This window comes from Urtica dioica, chromosome 8 (genome assembly GCF_054948205.1).
Source record: "Urtica dioica subsp. dioica isolate 48M chromosome 8, U.dioica_male_clone48M_v1_H2, whole genome shotgun sequence".
Classification (NCBI taxonomy): domain Eukaryota; kingdom Viridiplantae; phylum Streptophyta; class Magnoliopsida; order Rosales; family Urticaceae; genus Urtica; species Urtica dioica.
In genome coordinates, this window is record NC_142763.1 from 21,564,688 (window position 1) to 21,584,904 (window position 20,217).

At 36.9% G+C, this 20,217-nt stretch overlaps 2 protein-coding genes, 1 long non-coding RNA gene and 1 pseudogene across 3 annotated transcripts; all 4 read right to left on the reverse strand.

Annotated features, from left to right (window-relative positions):
* Positions 1-17: 17 nt before the first annotated feature.
* Positions 18-2,122, reverse strand: LOC149388529 (uncharacterized; annotated as a pseudogene).
* A 6,771-nt stretch (positions 2,123-8,893) lies between these two features.
* LOC149388530 (uncharacterized) lies at positions 8,894-10,133 on the reverse strand. Its single transcript, XR_016301052.1, has 3 exons — positions 9,852-10,133; positions 9,185-9,316; positions 8,894-8,949 (listed from the first exon to the last, which is right to left on the reverse strand). It is a non-coding gene; the product is annotated as an uncharacterized LOC149388530 (long non-coding RNA).
* Positions 10,134-10,539: 406 nt separating this feature from the next.
* LOC149388531 (uncharacterized) lies at positions 10,540-11,905 on the reverse strand. The gene is made up of 6 exons (XM_089622458.1): positions 11,645-11,905; positions 11,485-11,542; positions 11,059-11,364; positions 10,935-10,983; positions 10,712-10,819; positions 10,540-10,553 (listed from the first exon to the last, which is right to left on the reverse strand). The coding sequence occupies exons 1-6, from the start codon at positions 11,791-11,793 to the stop codon at positions 10,540-10,542; spliced, it is 684 nt and encodes a 227-aa protein (XP_089478584.1). The 5' UTR covers positions 11,794-11,905.
* A 1,081-nt stretch (positions 11,906-12,986) lies between these two features.
* On the reverse strand, positions 12,987-18,337 carry SCY2 (SecY protein transport family protein). The gene is made up of 12 exons (XM_089624672.1): positions 17,444-18,337; positions 17,219-17,307; positions 16,884-16,963; positions 16,644-16,733; positions 16,246-16,337; positions 16,022-16,105; positions 14,791-14,932; positions 14,383-14,499; positions 14,072-14,201; positions 13,798-13,921; positions 13,554-13,660; positions 12,987-13,299 (listed from the first exon to the last, which is right to left on the reverse strand). Exons 1-12 carry the CDS (start codon positions 17,919-17,921, stop codon positions 13,210-13,212), a joined length of 1,623 nt encoding a protein of 540 aa, XP_089480798.1. The 5' UTR covers positions 17,922-18,337; the 3' UTR covers positions 12,987-13,209.
* Between the last annotated feature and the right edge of the window lie 1,880 nt (positions 18,338-20,217).

Here is a 20,217-nt window from a genome sequence, read left to right on the forward strand (position 1 = left end):
ACATACCAAAAGACATGTCAAAGACCTGTAAACAAACCAAACAGGTTCTAAACCCAAAAAAGACCTGTAAAGTACATTTTCCTTCTAATTACAAGATTGAGAGGGTTGGGACTTGGCTTGTTCGGCTTGTTTCTGCCTTTTCCTTCTCTCGGCTCGTTTAATAGTCGCCGGGCTTGGATTGGCCTTGACAGGTCGACCCCTTTTCTTCACTTGTTGAGTCTGCAAATAAAAAAAAATACATTGAATCAGATTTTGCAGCACTCTATAAAATATAGACTAAATGAGTTTAGCAATGAATTTTACCTGTTCTACAATTGTGTTATGACACGTGACCCTTGAATGGCCTTGTTGCTTACAGTTACTGCATCGATTTACTTGCCCTTTTCTCGATATTTTGTGTATATGCTCAGGGAATGGACCAAAACCGGGTGGTACTTCATCATTTGATTTGTTTCTCTTTTTTTTTTGGTCTTCCAGGCATTGGCTGGTCAGGGGGTGGAAGTATCGGGTTTAGGCCAACTTCTGGCCACTTGTCCGGACTGGTCATCGGCTCGATAATCCCCAAGTACGCAGCTGTGAACGCTTCCTTCTTGTACCAGTCGTCAATAAACTCCATGTGCTTAAGACCCGATGACCATATGCAAGCCAAGGCATGCCCACATGGTATCCCAGTTAATTGAAATAACCTGCAAGTACATACCTTGGCTCGCAAGTCAACCACAAATTGTTCGGACCCTAGGAAAGTGACTTGAAACTTCCCATTACCGGCGAAGGTTGCCTGACAATATCTGAGAATAAACACAAATACACACAGCCACAAACACAATCACACACGGCCAAAAACACAAATACACACACGGCCAAATACACAATCACACTCACACAAACACACAAAAACACAGAGAATCAAACACACAAACACACAATCACACGCCCACAAACACAAATACACACGGCCACAAACACAATGACACAAATACACACGGCCAAATACACAATCAAAATCACACTCACACACACACAAATACACAGAGAATCAAACACAAATACACAATCACAATCACACTCACACAAACACACAAAAACACAGAGAATCAAACACACAAACACACAAATACTTATAAGAATTGAAGAAAAGATCATACCTTGTCACATTCTTATTGGTCTCAATGATTTTTAGGATGCGTTTACCGACATCTTCTCTCCATTTATGAACTTCCACTCTCTTATTTGCAAATCGACGCATAAGCCAATCTCTAATTTTTTCTAGCATAGTCACAATTGGCTTATCGCGAGCTGGCATGATCACCGAGTTGAATGTCTCACACATGTTGTTGAGAAGCATATCACTCTTGACGTCCACTCTAAAATGTGACTTGGTCCATTCCCTCGGATCTTTCTTCATCAACCATTCATGTGCCTTCGAATCTTCATCTTTCAACTCTTGCATCCGCTTCGTAAAGTCTTCCCGTGTAGTAGCTCTTGCACAAGCCCACAACATTTGTTTGAGCAATAAACCCCCATGTTCTTTTTTGAAATTTGAGTGCAAGTGTCTCACACAAAAACGAATTTCAGCCCCGGGAAACACTTCTCCTAAAGCCTTCTCCAATCCTTTTTGTCTATCACTCATCATAGTGAATCGGCTTGGATTATCGACTTGCAAGTCCTCCCTCAACAAGTACATAAACCAAGTCCACGATGATGTGTTTTCCTTCTCGACCACGGCAAAGGCTATTGGAAATTGAGAGTTATTGGCGTCAAGACCAATAGCAGCAAGTATCATTCCTTTGCTAAAACCCTTAAGAAAACAGCCGTCAAACCCTATGATCGGCCTACAACCTTTGTTGAACCCGTCCTTACAAGCCGTTAAACAAATGTAAACCCTTTCAAATACTCTTTTTTCTTCAACTAGATTAGTCTTAAGAATAGCTGTGGTACCTGGGTTTGTGGATTGGAGCTGTTTGCAATAGTCATCGAGAATTGCATATTGTTCTTTTATCGAGCCCTCTAATTTCTGAAGAGCGAATCTCCTCGCCGAGTAGAACACCGGACTCGAGACGTGACAAAAATTGGACGCAGCACTCATTTCCTTGAAGCACTTGTAATCCAAGTTAGGATTCATTCTAAACTGCTCTAGGAAGCGATCAGCTAGCCAAGGACTCGTGACATGCTTATTGTTGAAGACTATTCCGCACTCATGGTTATCATTCAAAGTATTTACTCTTACTGACTTCTTCTCCGATCCCTGCAGCCGAGCATACAAGAGCCATTTGCAACCCTCGGCATTGCACTTAGCCCTTAACCGCATTGTGTCATTCACCACAATCTTGTACTCCCGATTATTCAGAATGAACACTTCCTTCAAAACATGCCTCAGATGAACCATAGAAGGAAATTCCATACCTAATTTGAACTGAAAATTGTTAAGACTTAATCGAGGGTTGAACTCTCTCCTACTCTTCTTTGACACCTGCTCACCATCCTCGTCATCGCTGCAGAGACTATCGAGACAACTCTCTGATCCCACGCCATCAGATTCTTCATCGTCGGCCGCTTCGACGTTGCAGATTTCATTCAACACCTCACGCCATTCTCTGCCTTCTGGGTTATGACCCTCCTCCGCGTCGGAATGATTAAACTCATTTTCCAAAAGCCGAAATCTGTCTTCCTCGCCATCACCCTGATCTGACATCGTCGGTAAAGGCTGGTTCGTTGACATCTGTCGTCGATTAGGGTTTTAGTGTTCGTCGATTTGGGGTTTTAGGCCTCCGTTGTTTTTTGTTTTTTTTTCGTTTCTCAGTGTATTCATTTTCCTCTTTTACTTAATAATAATAATAATAATAATAATAATAATAATAATAATAATAATAGTAATAATAATATTACATGTCTGTTATTAATTGTTTAATCTTGACCGTTCAAATTTATTAGTAACGGACTTAGTAGTAACGAATGGCAATCAAGTAACGTTAGGTATTTTTGCCAAAGAATAAAAAGATTGGGTATTTAAGTCATGGTTTGATTAAACATTGGGTATTATTGCCACCATTTTCTCATTTTTAAATTACGGGTTAGTGATCCAATCCAACCTTATTTTTGTACATTTTCGTAGACTATATGGTATAGTTACATATTTATGTTTTCAATTTGGATTAGTTAAGAATTGGTTAGATTTTTAAAATCTTGGTATAAAGGAAAAATTGAGCGCAAAAATATGTTTCATTAACAGCCAAAATCTAGGTGGAATTTAATCCTCAGACATTTGTGATGGGGGTGCTTCTGTATTGCTTTTTGCTAGATTGCGAATTGCAATGCTTTGCAATAACTTTATCAAATCAGATTGTGATAAGCTGCGAGGATTTGCCATAACCCATAAGTTACTAAATACGTTTGCCATAGCTTGTGATAAGCTTTTAAATATTTTTTTAGGTGATTTTTTTTTAAATATTTTTGCGATGGGGGCATATTTTAAAAAGAAAATAAATCTAAAAATAAATTTTAGTTTCCTAGATTCTGACTTAACCGAAGCTTTTAATTTGTATTTTATTGTCACCAAACTAAGTGCACAGTACGCAATTCTGTCATTGTTTCATCTCATTAAATTCAAGTAGAGATGATTTTGTCATTTTATCTTTGAAATATCTAGAATTTGTCTCTGCATTTGATTCCGAATTTTCAGGAGATACTCAGAGTCGGAGAACTAACAATAATTAATATCAGCGTTTCTTAGTTCATAAGGTACTCAACGTTAACAATGCATATCCTACTTATAGACTATAGTTCCACAAACCCATTTCCCACCAAAATGCCTTTTCATTCTTCAGGCTGCACGTTGAATGGTTGGCCCTTGATCACATGCCGACATTGGAACCTGAAATAACAAGCCTCGGATATAAATAAAAGTTCAGAAATAAGAGCAACGAAATGTTTTTGAAGTTGTAAAACATATGAGACAAAGACTAACAGATATAGCAAGTCAAACGTTGTGAAAACGAAACAGTGCTTTTGAAGTTCTAAAAGGGTCTCTAACCAGATTGATTCATTCTGAGCGGACTCGGCTAAACCAACCGGGTCGGTATTACTAGCTACAGTTTCTCCAAAAGCTAGGTTTTTACTCTTGAAGTGCACTCTAAATTAGGGGTGGCAATTTGGTCCGGACACGAACACGAAACGGTTACGACACGATTTAAAGCGGATTTGGATCTCAATAAATGGATCGGTTCTTAATTGGATCGAACACGCTAACACGATTAAATAATGGTTTAAAACGACACGGTTACGGTAACACGATAAAAAGCCGATTAACACGATTATTAAATGGTCGACACGAAACACGATTACGACCCGCACGAATATGATCCAATTAACACGATTACGAATAATAGCACGATTACGATCCATTTAAACACGATTAATATTATATATGTAAAATTATAAATTTATAATTATATATATATAAAAAATTATAATTATAAATATAAAATAGATATTTGAAAATATGATGTAATAAAATAAAGTATATTCGTATAAATATCAATTCATGTAAGATAACATATAGTCAATAGTATACCAATTGACTTAACCCGAGCAATAAGAATTACAATTCATATCGAACAATCACAATTACTATAGTATCATGATAAGATAAGATATTAAATTCAATTTTATTTCATTTCAATTTTAATTCAATTCATATCAAACAATCACGATTCACAATCACAATAACAATAGTTTCATAATAATGTATCATTTTCAATTTTATTGAATATCAATTCATATTGAAAGAACACAATTTAAAATTGACAATCACAATAACTATTATATCATAATAACGTATCATATTCAATTTTATTTTATTTCAATTCAATTCATATCTAATAATTTCAATTCACAATCACAATAACTATCATCTTATAATAATGTATCATATTAAATTTTATTGGATTTCAATTCAATTCATATTGAAAAATCACAATTTAAAATTGACAGCCACAATAACTATAGTCTCATAATAACGTATCATATTTAATTTTGTTTTATTTCAATTAATATCGGACAATTACAATTCACAATCACAATAACTATCATCTCATTATAACATATCATATTCAATTTTATTTGATTTTAATTCAATTCAATTCACAATCACAATAACTATCATATTATAATAACGTATCATATTCAATTTTATATGATTTTAATTCAATTCAATAACTATAATCTCATAATAACGTATCATATTCAATTTTGTTTTATTTCAATTCAATTAAATTTATATTGAAAAATCACAATTTAAAATTGACAGTCACAATAACTATAGTCTCATAATAACGTATCATATTCCAATTTTGTTTTACTTCAAATCAATTCATATCGAACAATCACAATTGACAATTAACAATCACAATAACTATCATCTCATAATAACGTACAATATTCAATTTTATTTGATTTTAATTCAATTCAATTCACAATCACAATAACTATCATCTCACAATAACGTATCATATTCAATTTATTTTATTTCAATTCAATTCAACTCACAATCACAATAACTATAGTCTCATAATAACGTATCATATTCAATATTATTTGATTTCAATTTAATTCAATTCATATCGAACAATCACAATTTCAATTTGACTATCACAATAACTATAGTCTCATAATAACGTATCGTATTCAATTTTATTTGTATCCTATTCAATTTTATTTTATTTCAATTATAGTAAAATGACTTATTACCTCCATTTTTTTCAAATTCAATATCTAATTTTTATCCAAATAAAACATTCATATAATTATAAATTTATATTATTATTTCATGAAACTATAAATAATTAGACTAATATTTAGATTTGATATCCCTCCATAACATTCCCTCCATATTCTCCATAAAATTTCAGTTTAATATTTTGTTTACTTTTACCCTTCATTATTTTCCCTCCTTTTTTTTTTTTATATTTTACCAAATTTTTGTGTGTGAAAAAATAAAGAAAAGAATAAAGGAAAAACAAAAGTATTAGTTAGCCACGTGATTCAGTGTCGATGTATCGGAAGTTAGTGCAAAAAGAAAGACGATAATTCTTATCTTATGAATATTATGTTTTTGATAATTATATGGGAAACTTGATAAACCAAGCCTTTTGTGAAACCACATTTGAAAATAAAACCATGTTTTGGTACTCTTAGGAAAACCAAGCATTTTTGCTTATGAAAAGTCAAAAATGCCCTCACCTTCCTTCTTCTTTCTTCCTGCAGTAACAGTTAAATGAGTTCAAGAAAATTGAAACAAAAACATAGAGCAAAACCCACGGGACCAAACCCACGAACGGCGAGAAAGGACGAAGCACGAACCGACGAAGCCCGAACCAGAGCGCCGACGCAAACCAGTCCTCCTCGTCGCCGCCATTTCGCCGTGGCCGCCGTGACCCATCCTCCACCGCGCGCTTCAGGCCGAGGAAAAGAGACGTCGCCGGGAGTCGCGAGGACGCCGGAGCAAGAGCGACCACCGAGGAAGGAGTGAGTGGTTGCCGGAGAATCTAATTCCGCGAAAATAAGGTGAGGAAGTCTCTTTCTCGGATGGATTTTCGAGCTAGGGTTTATAGCTCATAATTTGGGGATTTTGATTCCGGGATGATTTCTAAGCAATTGATTGTGTTTAGTTGATCTTTGGACCCGATTATTGATGTTGAGGACTTGAAATTGGTGATTGGTTTCGGATATCTTGGTTGTGGTTTGAATTTGGCCGAATTTGTGAAAAAGAAAAACTGTTTGAACTGCCTCTGTAAATCGACGTGGACAGACCGATATGATCTGAGTTCTTATTTTTGGATATTTTTCATGGATAGTAGACTGTATGAGCTTTCTAAAATGACCAAGAACATGTAAATCCATTGAGTATTGAATGAGTTATGAATTTTCAAAGTTTGTGTTTCGCAGCAGTAAAACGGGATTTCCAGAATTGTAACAGTGAATTACGGGCTGTTTTTGAGATAGCTATTCTTGTCGTCTATATGCTTGTAATATCTCGTTAGAAAGCTACATGAGTCTACTTTCATTTGCCACTAGAATCAATCGATTTCAAGTTTTGTAGCTCGAGTTATGATGACTTAAGCACTAGTGGGTCAGGCTGTCGGGAATTCTTTTGACTTGTTTATGTTTGTCGAGGAAGACGACGATGATGATATCATGTGTGGACTTTCGGGTGCGACTTTGTCAGAAATGGGTAAGTTTTGATCTCTAATTCGATGATATTTTGTAAGAAATTTGTTTGATTTGCTGAAAAAATGAGTTTGGGTTCGTCATTTGGGATCCAGAAAAAAAAGTTCGAATTTGTTGTCTGTAATTTCGAACTTTATAGTTGTTATTTCGATTGCATTTCGAACTTTTTAACTTGTAAATATTTGACTTCTAATGTATACTTTTTAACTTTTTAACAGGTTCAAACGTTAATATATGTTGTTTATTTGATAGTATTTGGGTGAACAATCTGATGGAGAGGAAGACGACGATGATGATATCGGTTTATTTAATGGTTTATTTTCTCAATTTCAAAGTTGTTTGTGGTTTTTAATTATTTTATGTTGGATTGTGTAGTTTCGAAGAGAATTGGGTTTTTTGGATGAAAATTGTGTTTGTAATGTTTAATGATAATTACTTTGGTAGTTTTGGAGACTAGTTTTTTGGATGAAAATTGAGTTTGTAATGTTTTGAAATCAAAGACATAAAATAACTGAAATGTCTGAAATCCACGACATAAAATAACTGAAAAGTCTGAAATCCATTACATAAAATACCTGAAATGTCTGAAATCCAACACATAAATAACTGGAAGTTTTGAAATCAAAGACATAAAATAACTGAAATGGCTTAAATCAATTACATAAAAGAACTAAAATATCTGAAATCAAAGACATAAAATAACTGAAAAGTCTAAAATCCACGACATAAAATAACTGAAAAGTATGAAACCCACGACATAAAATAACTGAAAAGTCTGAAATCCACGACATAAAATAACTGAAAAGTCTAAAATCCACGACATAAAATAACTGAAAAGTCTGAAATCCATTACATAAAATACCTGAAATGTATGAAATCCATTTCATAAAAGAACTGAAATGTCTGAAATCAAAGACATAAAATAACTGAAAAGTCTGAAATCCAACACATAAATAACTTGAAGTTTTGAAATCAAAGACATAAAATAACTGAAAAGTCTGAAATCCATTACATAAAAGAACTGAAATGTTGAAATCAAAGACATAAAACAAGTGAAAAGTCTGAAATCCAACAGATAAATAATTGGAAAGTATGAAATTCATTACATAAAATTTATGAAATGTCTGAAATCCACAACATAAAATAACTGAAAAGTCTGAAATACATTACATAAAATACCTGAAATGTCTGAAATCCATTACATAAAATACCTTAAATGTCTGAAATCCAACACATAAATAACTGGAAGTTTTGAAATCAAAGACATAAAATAACTGAAATGTCTGAAATCAAAGACATAAAATAACTTAAATGTATGAAATCCAACACATAAATAACTGGAAAGTATGAAATCCATTACATAAAATTTCCGAAATGTCTGAAATCCACGACATAAAATAACTGAAAAGTCTGAAATCCATTACATAAAATACCTGAAATATCTGAAATCCAACACATAAATAACCGGAAAGTCTGAAATCCATTACATAAAAGGACTGAAATGTCTGAAATACATAAAATAACTGAAAAGTCTGAAATCAAAGACATAAAATAACTGAAATGTCTGAAATCCAAGACATAAAATCCAATACTACTGACGAAAAGTACACGACGCTATGGCTGAAGGCGTACTTCTTATTACCGATATCATCATTGTCGTCTTCCTCACCATTCTCTTGTTCACCCAAGTACCATCAAATAAACAACATATATTAACGTTTGGACCTGTTAAGAAGTTAAAAAGTATACATTAGAAGTTAAAAAGTATACATTAGAAGTCAAATCTGTACAAGTTAAAAAGTTCGAAATGCAATCGAAATAACAACTATAAAGTTCGAAATTACAGACAAAAAATTCGAACTTTTTTTTCTGGATCCCAAATGACGAACCCAAACTCATTTTTTCAGCAAATCAAACAAATTTCTTACAAAATATCATCGAATTAGAGATCAAAACTTACCCATTTCTGACAAAGTCGCACCCGAAAGTCCGCACATGATATCATCATCGTCGTCTTCCTCGACAAACATAAACAAGTCAAAAGAATTCCCGACAGCCTGACCCACTAGCGCTTAAGCCATCATAACTCGAGCTACAAAACTTGAAATCGATTGATTCTAGCGGCAAATGAAAGTAGACTCATGTAGCTTTGTAACGAGATATTACAAGCATATAGACGACAAGAATAGCTATCTCAAAAACAGCCCGTAATTCACTGTTACAATTCTGGAAATCCCGTTTTACTGCTGCGAAACACAAACTTTGAAAATTCATAACTCATTCAATACTCAATGGATTTACATGTTCTTGGTCATTTTAGAAAGCTCATACAGTCTACTATCCATGAAAAATATCCAAAAATAAGAACTCAGATCATATCGGTCTGTCCACGTCGATTTACAGAGGCAGTTCAAACAGTTTTTCTTTTTCACAAATTCGGCCAAATTCACACCACAACCAAGAAATCCGAAACCAATCACCAATTTCAAGTCCTCAACATCAATAATCGGGTCCAAAGATCAACTAAACACTATCAATTGCTTAGAAATCATCCCGGAATCAAAATCCCCAAATTATGAGCTATAAACCCTAGCTCGAAAATCCATCCGAGAAAGAGACTTCCTCACCTTATTTTCGCGGAATTAGATTCTCCGGCAACCACTCACTCCTTCCTCGGTGGTCGCTCTTGCTCCGGCGTCCTCGCGACTCCCGGCGACGTCTCTTTTCCTCGGCCTGAAGCGCGCGGTGGAGGATGGGTCACGGCGGCCACGGCGAAATGGCGGCGACGAGGAGGACTGGTTTGCGTCGGCGCTCTGGTTCGGGCTTCGTCGGTTCGTGCTTCGTCCTTTCTCGCCGTTCGTGGGTTTGGTCCCGTGGGTTTTGCTCTATGTTTTTGTTTCAATTTTCTTGAACTCATTTAACAGTTACTGCAGGAAGAAAGAAGAAGGAAGGTGAGGGCATTTTTGACTTTTCATAAGCAAAAATGTTTGGTTTTCCTAAGAGTACCAAAACATGGTTTTATTTTCATATGTGGTTTCACAAAAGGCTTGGTTTATCAAGTTTCCCAATTATATCGCAATTAATTAAGTCCGAATGTCTAAACACGGTTAAAACACGATTAAATACTCATTTAACACGACTATTAAACGGTTTAATTTAAACGGTTATGGATCTGTAAAAAAAATAAACGGTCGGATTTGGATCTAGATTTTGAACACGATTAATAAATGGTCGGATTTGGTTCTAGCAATTATTTATGCAAACACGATTAACACAACACGATTACGACACGAACACGAAATTGCCATCCCTACTCTAAATGGCACAATCTGTGAGGGAAAACAAAAATTCACTTTATCGATAAAACTATCCGCGTAGACATAACCCATCGACGAGATGCAAAATTTCAAGTGATCTTTGGAAAGAAAACCAAATTGCACTTTTCTCCTAATGCATCATTAAATATTTTGTCCTCCATTTCTGATACTCTTCGAGATCACCTTCTTGTTGTATCTGAAATCACGTTTCGGGAGAAAATGAAGGGGCTGGCTGAATGACAATGGAGCTTTGACCAATAGATACAACTTAGATGTTCCTGAGGAAGTTTAATTTATAGAGTATTCAAATGGTAACCAAAATCACAATAAAAAATACTACGTAGTTAAGAAGAAAGAACATATATATATCAAAACCATGCTTAGGAAAATCACCTTGATAAGAACCCGAGCCAGCGCCCTTTGAGATCAATGCCCGGATAACCTGCAAATTAAACGAAATTTTGCTGTTAGAGAAATTGAATTATTACTTCCTTTTTAAGAGAATTTGATAAACAACCCTTTTCGAAATCGCATCGGCTGCTCTGGTTTTGTTGAACTCCGGCGGATCAACAGGCAGAGATCTATTCGGCGAAAATGAGAGCTCATAAACATGTTGAGGCCGCATCGGACTGGCTCCGAGAGCCAATACCACTCGTTCGATTCCATGGACTTCGCTGATCACTACCTTGAGCGCTTTTTCAACGTCGGAAATGCAACGCATCAGCTTCTCGAATCTTCTGATTCCCAGCCTGGTCTCTCTCATTTGACTCATGCACTTTCTTCGTAGAGACGCCTTCTCTAGGGTTTGTGCGAGCTCGGCTTCCTGAAACAAGTGCCACAAAACGGGCTCAATTGCAAATATGACTGGATTTTGAACCCTAATTTTTGCTAAAAAAAAAAAAAAAAAAAAAAAGAGGGAAATATCTTCGGCTTAGAAACGAACCAATCCATTCAATTCTTCACACCGAGTGTCGAATTCAAGAGTGATCTGTTGCAAGACGCTAAACGAAGGAAATCGGAATCGGATTCCGAACTGGTGAATTAGGGTTTTTCTGATCTTCCTGGGAACGAAACAGGAGCGATTTGGGGAAGGAGTGACTTACGAAGGGATTTGCTGGTGCATGTAAAGCACGAATCCGGAGACTTCGGTGATAATGTGAAAGATCATGGAAGTGTCGAGAGATTCTGCGGCGGTTTTGATCACCGCGCAGTCCGCGTTGGTCTCCAGCTCGGTGCTGCCCTGACCCTCCATGGCTGTCCAAACGCTTCGGTTTCGGTTCGTCGGAGAAGATGAGAAGAGAAACGTCTCTTACCTTTTAATTTTAAACACTCTAATATGGGGGGACACGGATTTTTTTCCCACCAAAAAAAAAAAAAAATTGTTATAGTTAAATAGCTTATTAAAATTAAAAGATTTGTAAAATAGCAAAAATTTGTCCAAAAAGTAGGACGGCACAAAAAAATCGTAAGAACTGTAAATCGGACCGGATCAATGGTTTTTAGACTGTTTGTCCGGTTTAAAGCGATTTTTTTCATCCGATTTGTTCGGGTCTATTCATAACAAACGGTCCAATCCGATTTTTTTATTTTTGCACCCCAGTCCAAATCGGACCGGATCGATTTATTAAAATAAAAATAAATAAAAACTTAAATCCAACCCTAAATTAGGTATCAGTTCTTCCATGTTCTTTTTTTTTTCTATGGTTTCATCTTTCTCCAATATCAATATGAATATCCTTCTGATTGATATTCCAAAATAATAATAAAAAAAGTCATCCAAGTTGTGTTATTGGTGTATAATATTTGTGATGTGTTTAAATAATTTAATGCCTGTGTATGAGTTTCTCAAGTTTGTGCAAATATGAATTTATATATATATTTTATAATGGTTGTTATAATATAAAACGGTATAAACGGTTTAAAACAGACCGATCTAAACGGTTTAAACGGATTAAAACGGTCCAAACAGCCCATAACGGTCCATTCTAAGCTGTTTAAAACAGTTTGAACCAGATTGGTTTAAACAATTATACCACAAATGAAAAAGAATAAAATAAATAAAACATCGAAACAGGCATTAAACAACAAACAGCTTACCCCTTAGTCTTTAAACAAGAGAATTAAATTTTTAACATCGGCAACATTGCAGTGAAAACATGGAGTGGGACCCACAGCCTTGGTGGTACGGCCCATATATTTTTTCCCACAATTTTCTACGTTGTTTTGCACCGATACGCTGTTGGCTATCACTGCTCTTTAAACAATCAAATCAATTCAAATTGGACGACGAATGCCAAGAACTAACACATACAGAGTATCTACATTTTAATTTCTATGTATCTGATCACCTAAGTTATAGGTCAATGCAATGTGCTTGATCTACAGTACATTTTTTTTTTTTATACAAAAAATGATATGCTTCAAGGTGCTTTTTTCCCACACAACCAAAACTTCTTCCCTTCCTTGGGAAACCTCTATAACACCATAAATTTGGTTTCAACAGCATGGACACTTTTGCAAGAAATTTTCGAAGACGACCAACACTGCTCAACGGGATGTTGTCCGAAGAATGTAGCTCCCCAAGACAAGGGCGGTGCGGATTTATCATTCTGCGTCGGTGAATAGCACAAAATATTCATACCCAATCTCTGCTCCCGTTTTTTTTGTGTCATACACCATACCGCCTCAAAGCTTTGCTTAAGCTCGGCATTACATTGTAAGCTTGGTAAGATCTTCTCAGCTCAATAATGGAACCAACCTGAACAAGAAGTGTCAGTCCTAGGTATCATGAGTCGCCGAAGGATAATTTTTTTTTCTTTTTTCTTTTTTTCTTTTTCCAAATCACTTTGTGTTGAACAAAAGAATTGTGAAGTAAAATCTAGCAATAGACACATTTGCAGAAGATATTTTTCCAGCAAAGATGAAACCAAGAAAAGATTTGCCACGATATATGCCAACAAGATAAACAAATCTGAGATACTTATAAAGGATTACGGTCAAATGTATTCTTACAATAATTAAGACGGATGTGAAGCCAATAGCAAACCCGGCATTGATACGACGCAAGTAATGGTCAAGTATGGTCGATGTGGTTGCCAAAATACTTAACAGAACACCCCCTGCAATTATTCACACAGAATGGACAGCACCAAAAATAAATAAGTAAATAAACTTGCCTTCAAATGCCTAAGAGGAAAAATTATCCTTTATATTCTAGTACATTAGAACAAAATAAACTTTAAGATGGTAAACAGACCCCAGAAGCGCGTCGAAGCCTGAATTTTTGTGAGGTATTCAATAGTGGCCTTCCCAGGTTTTATACTAGGTATCCTTGCACCCATCTTGTTCAAGTAATCTGATATTTCTTTAGGCAAATTAGCCTAAACAATGCAATTACCAGACATATCAGAAATGTTAAAGAGAGAAAAAAAAATTGATAGACTTATTTAATGTACATAGCAAAAGCAATTCTAGAAAGGAAAAAAAAAAAAAAAAAAAAAAAAAAAAAAAAAAAAAAAAAAAGAACTTACAATGTCAAATATATTGAACAGGAAGACAAAGAAGGCATATATTGAGTAGAACACCCAAGGACTTGCACCGATAGAAGTTTCAGGATTCAGTACCTCTCTAACACGCACCCAGAAAGGCGAACCAAGAAGACTGCAAACAGACAACAAAATTCCAGAAGAAAGACGAATAAGTAAAAAGGTCGAGTTGAATCGTTCTTTCTTTTGTATATAGAGGACCCCAACCCAAAAACTTGACGAAATAACAAGTGAAAGGAAATTACATGCGCAGAAATATATAATCATAAATTTAAATCAGTAGAGGTTGACAGAACCTGGCAAGAATAGCTGGAACAGCCAACAGATAATTAGTCGTCAGAACCGGCTGCATTCCTGCTGGATTGATATTGAAAGGAATATACGGCTCGACCTCAGTCGTTGGGGAATCATCTCTATTCATAAAGCAAGCCAAGTAAAATAAAATAAAATAAAAAAGTGCCAACCATAACAACCAAGTCTGATAACAAAAGCTTCAGAAGGTAGCGCCAACCAGCTTGTGCCACATTTATAATTTTTTTAAGAAGAAATTTTTTTTTTATACAATAAGTATGGGGCAATACCTCCATGACGTGTCAAATATGGATTAGTAAATGGCAACAAAGGAACATGATTTGCAAATACGGGATCAAAACAGATTCTTTGAAGAGCAAATAGGACTATTGGATATTAAAAAAATGTATTACCTGGCAGCGGACGCAAGTTTAAAACCGTAGTACTGTAGCTTAACCTTTCTGCAGCCTTCTGTTACAACAACTGCGGACATGGTCACTACCGTGAAAACACCTAAGAGACCTAGTACATAGGGGCACCATGCCATTGCATTTCCTGCAATATGTATTCAAAACGCTTGATCAAGATGAAAGCGTAAATTCTGGACAGGAATACCGGGTGTTCCACAATTTTTTTTTTTAATATCCATGATGATCAGACTAAAAACAAGGCATGGCATTATCAACCGGGAAACTGACCCAGTGCCCCAATTTTTGCATCCAGGGGGAATCGAAACGAAGGTCCCAAGAATAGCCCTTAACACTATTCCACAAATCTATTAACTGTAATTTGTTTGGACTTGTTGTGACCATTTCATCCCCTAATCTTCGAAGTATGTAATGGCCAGGACCCAGTATTATTTGATTGATAATTTTGCGGTCTCGTCTAAATGCTTATGAGATAGGACCCGAGATAGTTTTTTCATCTCATCCTCTAGCCTTTTACCTGATGCTTCCATAAAAAACTTTGTAATCATCAACGAAGATATACCAAGTCTGATTGGGACTTGAAATTCCCTTAGTAGACTCACTGGTCACAAGCTGAATGAAATTGCAAAACTCTTGGAAATCTAGAACCGGCAATCAAAAAAACTTTGAAATCCTCAACAAAGATATACCAAGTCAGGTTGATTGAGACTTGAATTTCCCTAGAAGCATCAGTGGTCGTGAGCTGAATTAAATAGCAGAACTGTTGGAATTTCTAGAACCAGCCACTATTTGGGACAGCATCCAAGACACAGAAGAGTTCTCAGCTAAAGCCATGTCCCTCTCTCTTAGAAAAATTAAGAACTTTGGGGGCTCTTGTCCCTGAGAATAGTCAACACCTTAGAAGGAATTCAGAAAAGGAGCCCCACATTTCGTTAAGGCTGAATAGGTGCATCTTAGTAAAGAGACAGAAGAAGATATCAAACACGTTTTTTTTTTTCCGCTGGCTATTTCTTGCTGGAGTTTGGAACAGCCTAATCCCAAAGCTTCAGGTTGATAAGCCGCATCCAGCATCCCTCGATAAGATCTATGTATTACTCTTGTTCTTTTAAGTTTGTCATTCATTTTTGAAAGACTTCTTGTCCTATTCTTTAGGGAATTGATTCAATCATCAAATAAAGGAGTTTTTTTGTTAGAAAAGAAGAAGAAAGTCGCATGCCTGATAGCCGAGACACCATGTTGTATAGCATTTCTGTGTAGCCCATCAATATTCCAATACATATGATCAAACTTGACCCTTGACCTGTAATAATAAATTTACAAGTTCTTAGACTAAAAGCACAGTTAAACCAAGATCCGTGAGGGAAAAAAAAAAACAAAAAACTAGAATAGCTGTAAGCAAGTATTAAGCTGCGTATCATATAAAAACGTACAGACTAATACCAAATCCAGATTCTGAGATGGTATCACAGATCCAAGTTATTGTCATTGCTCCACACACCAACAACAGAGTAGTCATAAGAACGTGCTTGACTCTGCAAGATAAATAATTCTGTTACTCTTAAACAACAGGCTTTAAAAAAGTAACCTCAGTGTAGCAAGAAAATCTGCTGTGTTTAAGATGATACACCTGTTAATGATGAAGAAAATAGAAATAAATAATTAAATAAAGTATTAAGGGTGTGCACACGAATAAATGGTTATAAGACACATATACTGGCAAATTATTAATCCATGTTACTCCACAGAGAACAACTAAAAGATATAATTCATCATTGCCAGTTCGATGGTCTGTTTAAAGTATAATAATAAAAACACTATCATTGCTGTATATACATTACCTGTGGCTGGCAACAAAAATTGAGTATGGAAGTGAATAACAAGAAATAACCAAGCCCTCCAATATTGCAAATCCAAGCGACATCCACCATCTACAATACATAAAATAAAAATAAAAAAATAAAAAAAGAACCTCTTGGTTTAAGAAATTTTAGTAAAAACAGTGGCCACCAAATTATTGTTGTCATAGAATCATGAAGCGAGAACTTTGGCTCGCTGATAAAGAAGAAAACTCCACATACATATAGCTCTTGATCTTTTCATGGGCATCTAATCCTTCTTTACGCAGCTTCACCAGAGAGGGCAGAATGTGGCAGAGAACCTGTTTCATCCAATTTTGTTGATCTTAAGCATAATTTAGGTTATGAAGATTATGAGATTATATTATATACTCCATAGGAATCGGCATTATGGTCAGCCAAATAGGAAAGTGAAACACAAACCACAAAACAATAAGCATATGAGCAGTATCTGTAGGCATATATGTTTTAGCAATCCCAAAGCTTCGCAAAAAGAAAATAAATAAAAAATTAATCTCACACAAAAACAGAACCGAACAAGGGAAAGAAAAACAAACCTGCATGATAATTGATGCCATAATCTGTGGACCAACACCAAGCTGGAACAGGGATAGTTTGAGCTCTCCTTGAAAATCGCCAAGGTCGTCTACCAAAACAGAAAAGAACAATCATTACCTTAATGTTAATCTCATCAGTAACAAAGCATATGTTCATATACATATGTATATATATATATATATATATATATATATATATATATATATATATATATATACACTCACCTACTGAGCCGGAGACAAAGCTGAGGTAATCCTGGGGAATCAACCTTCTGTCAAACCCGGGAAGAGGGATAAAATACCCGACGCGACTAACGACAATCAACACCGCAGTGACGAACAACCTCCTCCGAATCTCACTCTTGAAGAACGACTCGGCAGCGTTATTGACGACTGAACTCAAACGCACGAAGTCAAGAAACCTATTCTTGAACATACTTGGCCTGAACTGCGCATTTTCAAGGTCTTGGTCGTCGCTGCTCTGCGAACTGACAACTGGTTCGATATTCGAATGTCGTGGGGATACACGGTCGACGGTCATGCACTTCGTACGGAATCGGCTTCGTGTGTTGATAGAGAGTCTTTGGGTTGGGTTGTGAAGAGACGAAGGTCTGGCGAGAGAGACAAACCGTGTTCTGCGCAGTTCCACGGGGTTTATCCTAGGGACGAGGGCACCGGAAAACTGCAGACAACACCCTTGCATGCCTGTAACTTAGGTATAAAAGATGAAAAACTTCTTCGATTTGGGGTTTCTATTCAGTTCTTTCGGCTTTTCAAAAAATAAGACCGAAAAACTGGCTCATTTATCCAATTTCGAATTTCGGTATACCAAATGAAGTTCGGTTTTTGGTTCTGTTTTCGAATTCGATCAAAACGTTATAACTGGCAAAAGTTTCAGTTCAGTCGTAGCCAAAATGCTCTCAAGAACTTTATAATCGTTGCTCACAAACACACCATGGAAAATAGGAATCGGTAGCTCAGAAAATTAAGCTTAGCTCTCAATAAACGACCGTACCGAATTGACGAACGCGGCTCGGCGAGAAATCAGAGGAGAGAAATGACCGGTGATAAAGGCGGAGAGAGGCACGAACGACGATAAATGAGCGAGGGCTTTTTACATAGTGGAGAGTTATCAATTATATGTCATATTTTCAAAGTTTTTTATTTTTAAATTTATTCATGATTTATGGGTTAACCGTGTGACTCGAACCACGTCCGGTTCATCTTATCATACTGTTTTAGTGATCTCATTTTATGAACCAAAGTCCGTCCATATATGCTTTTTTTTTTTTTTTTTTTTTTACAAAAAATTGGCAACATAAATCACGTAAATGCTGACAATTGTGTTTTAGCCAATCTTTCGTTAATAATCTCATTAATTGACTTTTTTTACACATTTGCCCTTATTAATTCGGCTGCTAATTATAATTTGGGCATTTTTTTTTTAATTTTGAATCAAACCGATTAGAAAAGTAATTATCGTGTTTTTTTGAATTTTTGACGTGTGGATTTTGAAGATTTCAGCGGTTGATTTTTAATAGTTAGTTTCTATTTTCGTGACAAAACATTAATATACAATCTGTAAATATATTTTTCATTTATTGCTAAAATGTGATTTTAATAAAAGATAATTTTCTATTTATTAGCAATTAGTTATGAGAATCAGATTACATTGATTTTATTCCTTAATTGTGACTAAATTAACGATTTTGTTGCTTGTATTTGTGTGATATCGAAATTCAAACTGGATGACGCTCATTTTTTGGATTCTTTCATTTTTGTTCGATTTTCATGATTTTGAAGAAGAAAATACATCTTAATTTACATTTATGTTGTAAATTGGTTGTAAATATCCACTGGTTTCATGTTGTAACTGAAAATAAAACAATTGGTTTTTATTGTATTAACTGTAAATCAACGTCGTTTTTACACGAATATACTGTAAATAGCTAGGCTTGTTTTTACAATGCATTTATAATGAAACAATTGGTTTTTACTGTTGTCGCACGAAAAAGAACAACGATTAGATGCCTCGGGCGGTTCGATCCAAGGCCGGACCAAGTGACCGCGTCCGGGCCAAAATTGGGAGCTCGTAGACCGAGCTGCACCCTCCAGACCCTGAGGTGTGTTTTGGGGGATGTGACCGTGCCAAAGGTTGGCTGCCTACATACCCTTTAGTCGGGATCAGGTCGGAACGTAGTTCAATTCGTGTATTGAGGGCTATCTTGGGCTCGGAGGCTTGAGAATCCAAGGCTTTAGAGTAGGACCCGGCTCGTAGCTTCTAGTGAAGACTTTAGAGGGGTCGCTTGCCTCGTAGCTCGGAGTTCTAGCTCAATGGTCAAGAAGCTGGAGAGCAACGTGGACTGCAAAAACCCGGGTCGCAGAAAAGGAGCGCACTCCCTCTCGTGGAGGGGGGTCCTTGTATTTCTGAGCCGAGGGAGGAGAGGCGTGCGCCCTTGGAATGTCACAAGAGCACGAGGGAGAGAGAGAGTTCTGAAGAGAAGAGAAATGTTGTTGGATAAAAATGAATGTCGTTGTTTCCCTCCTAAGGGGGGTATTTATAGTATTTGGGGGAGGCCTTGGGCCGGCCCCTTGAGGCCCATCGGGTGGCCGGGAGCGGGGCGCGCGGGGCGTGACGCCTGGTCGGGCGCGGGGTGCATGGAGCAGCAGGAGCGGCCGGCCGAGGCAACAGGGCGCTCGGCCGGGGGAGCAGGAGCGGCCGGCCGAGGCAGCAGGGCGCTCGGCCGGGGCAGCAGGCGCGCGCGCGGGCCGGGAGGCCGTGAACGCAGATGCGCGTGGGCGCGCACGCGGGCCGGGCGGCCGAGAGCGCGAGCGCGCACGGGCCGGAGGGCCGGGGTGCGGGGAGCGCACGCGGGCCGAGGCGCGAGGAGCGCACGCGGGCCGAGGCGCGAGGAGCGCACGCGGGCCGAGGCGCGAGGAGCGCACGCGGGCCGGATGGCCGGGGCGCGAGGAGCGCACGCGGGGCGGAGGCGTGAGGG

Bases quoted from the DNA above. Each gene is read 5' to 3' on its own strand.
- LOC149388531 (XM_089622458.1), bottom strand. From the start codon at position 11,793: ATGGAGGGTCAGGGCAGCACCGAGCTGGAGACCAACGCGGACTGCGCG. The intron at 10,984-11,058 runs GTTGTTTATCAA...TTTAATTTGCAG, and splicing joins CCGATGCGATTTCGAAAAGG to GTTATCCGGGCATTGATCTC. The intron at 10,820-10,934 runs GTGATTTTCCTA...AAACTTCCTCAG, and splicing joins TGGCTCGGGTTCTTATCAAG to GAACATCTAAGTTGTATCTA.
- SCY2 (XM_089624672.1), bottom strand. From the start codon at position 17,921: ATGCAAGGGTGTTGTCTGCAGTTTTCCGGTGCCCTCGTCCCTAGGATA. The intron at 16,964-17,218 runs GTTTGTTTTTCT...TGGATGAAACAG, and splicing joins TGGCATCAATTATCATGCAG to GTTCTCTGCCACATTCTGCC. The intron at 14,202-14,382 runs GTTCTGTCAACC...GTCTGTTTGCAG, and splicing joins GTTCCAGCTATTCTTGCCAG to TCTTCTTGGTTCGCCTTTCT.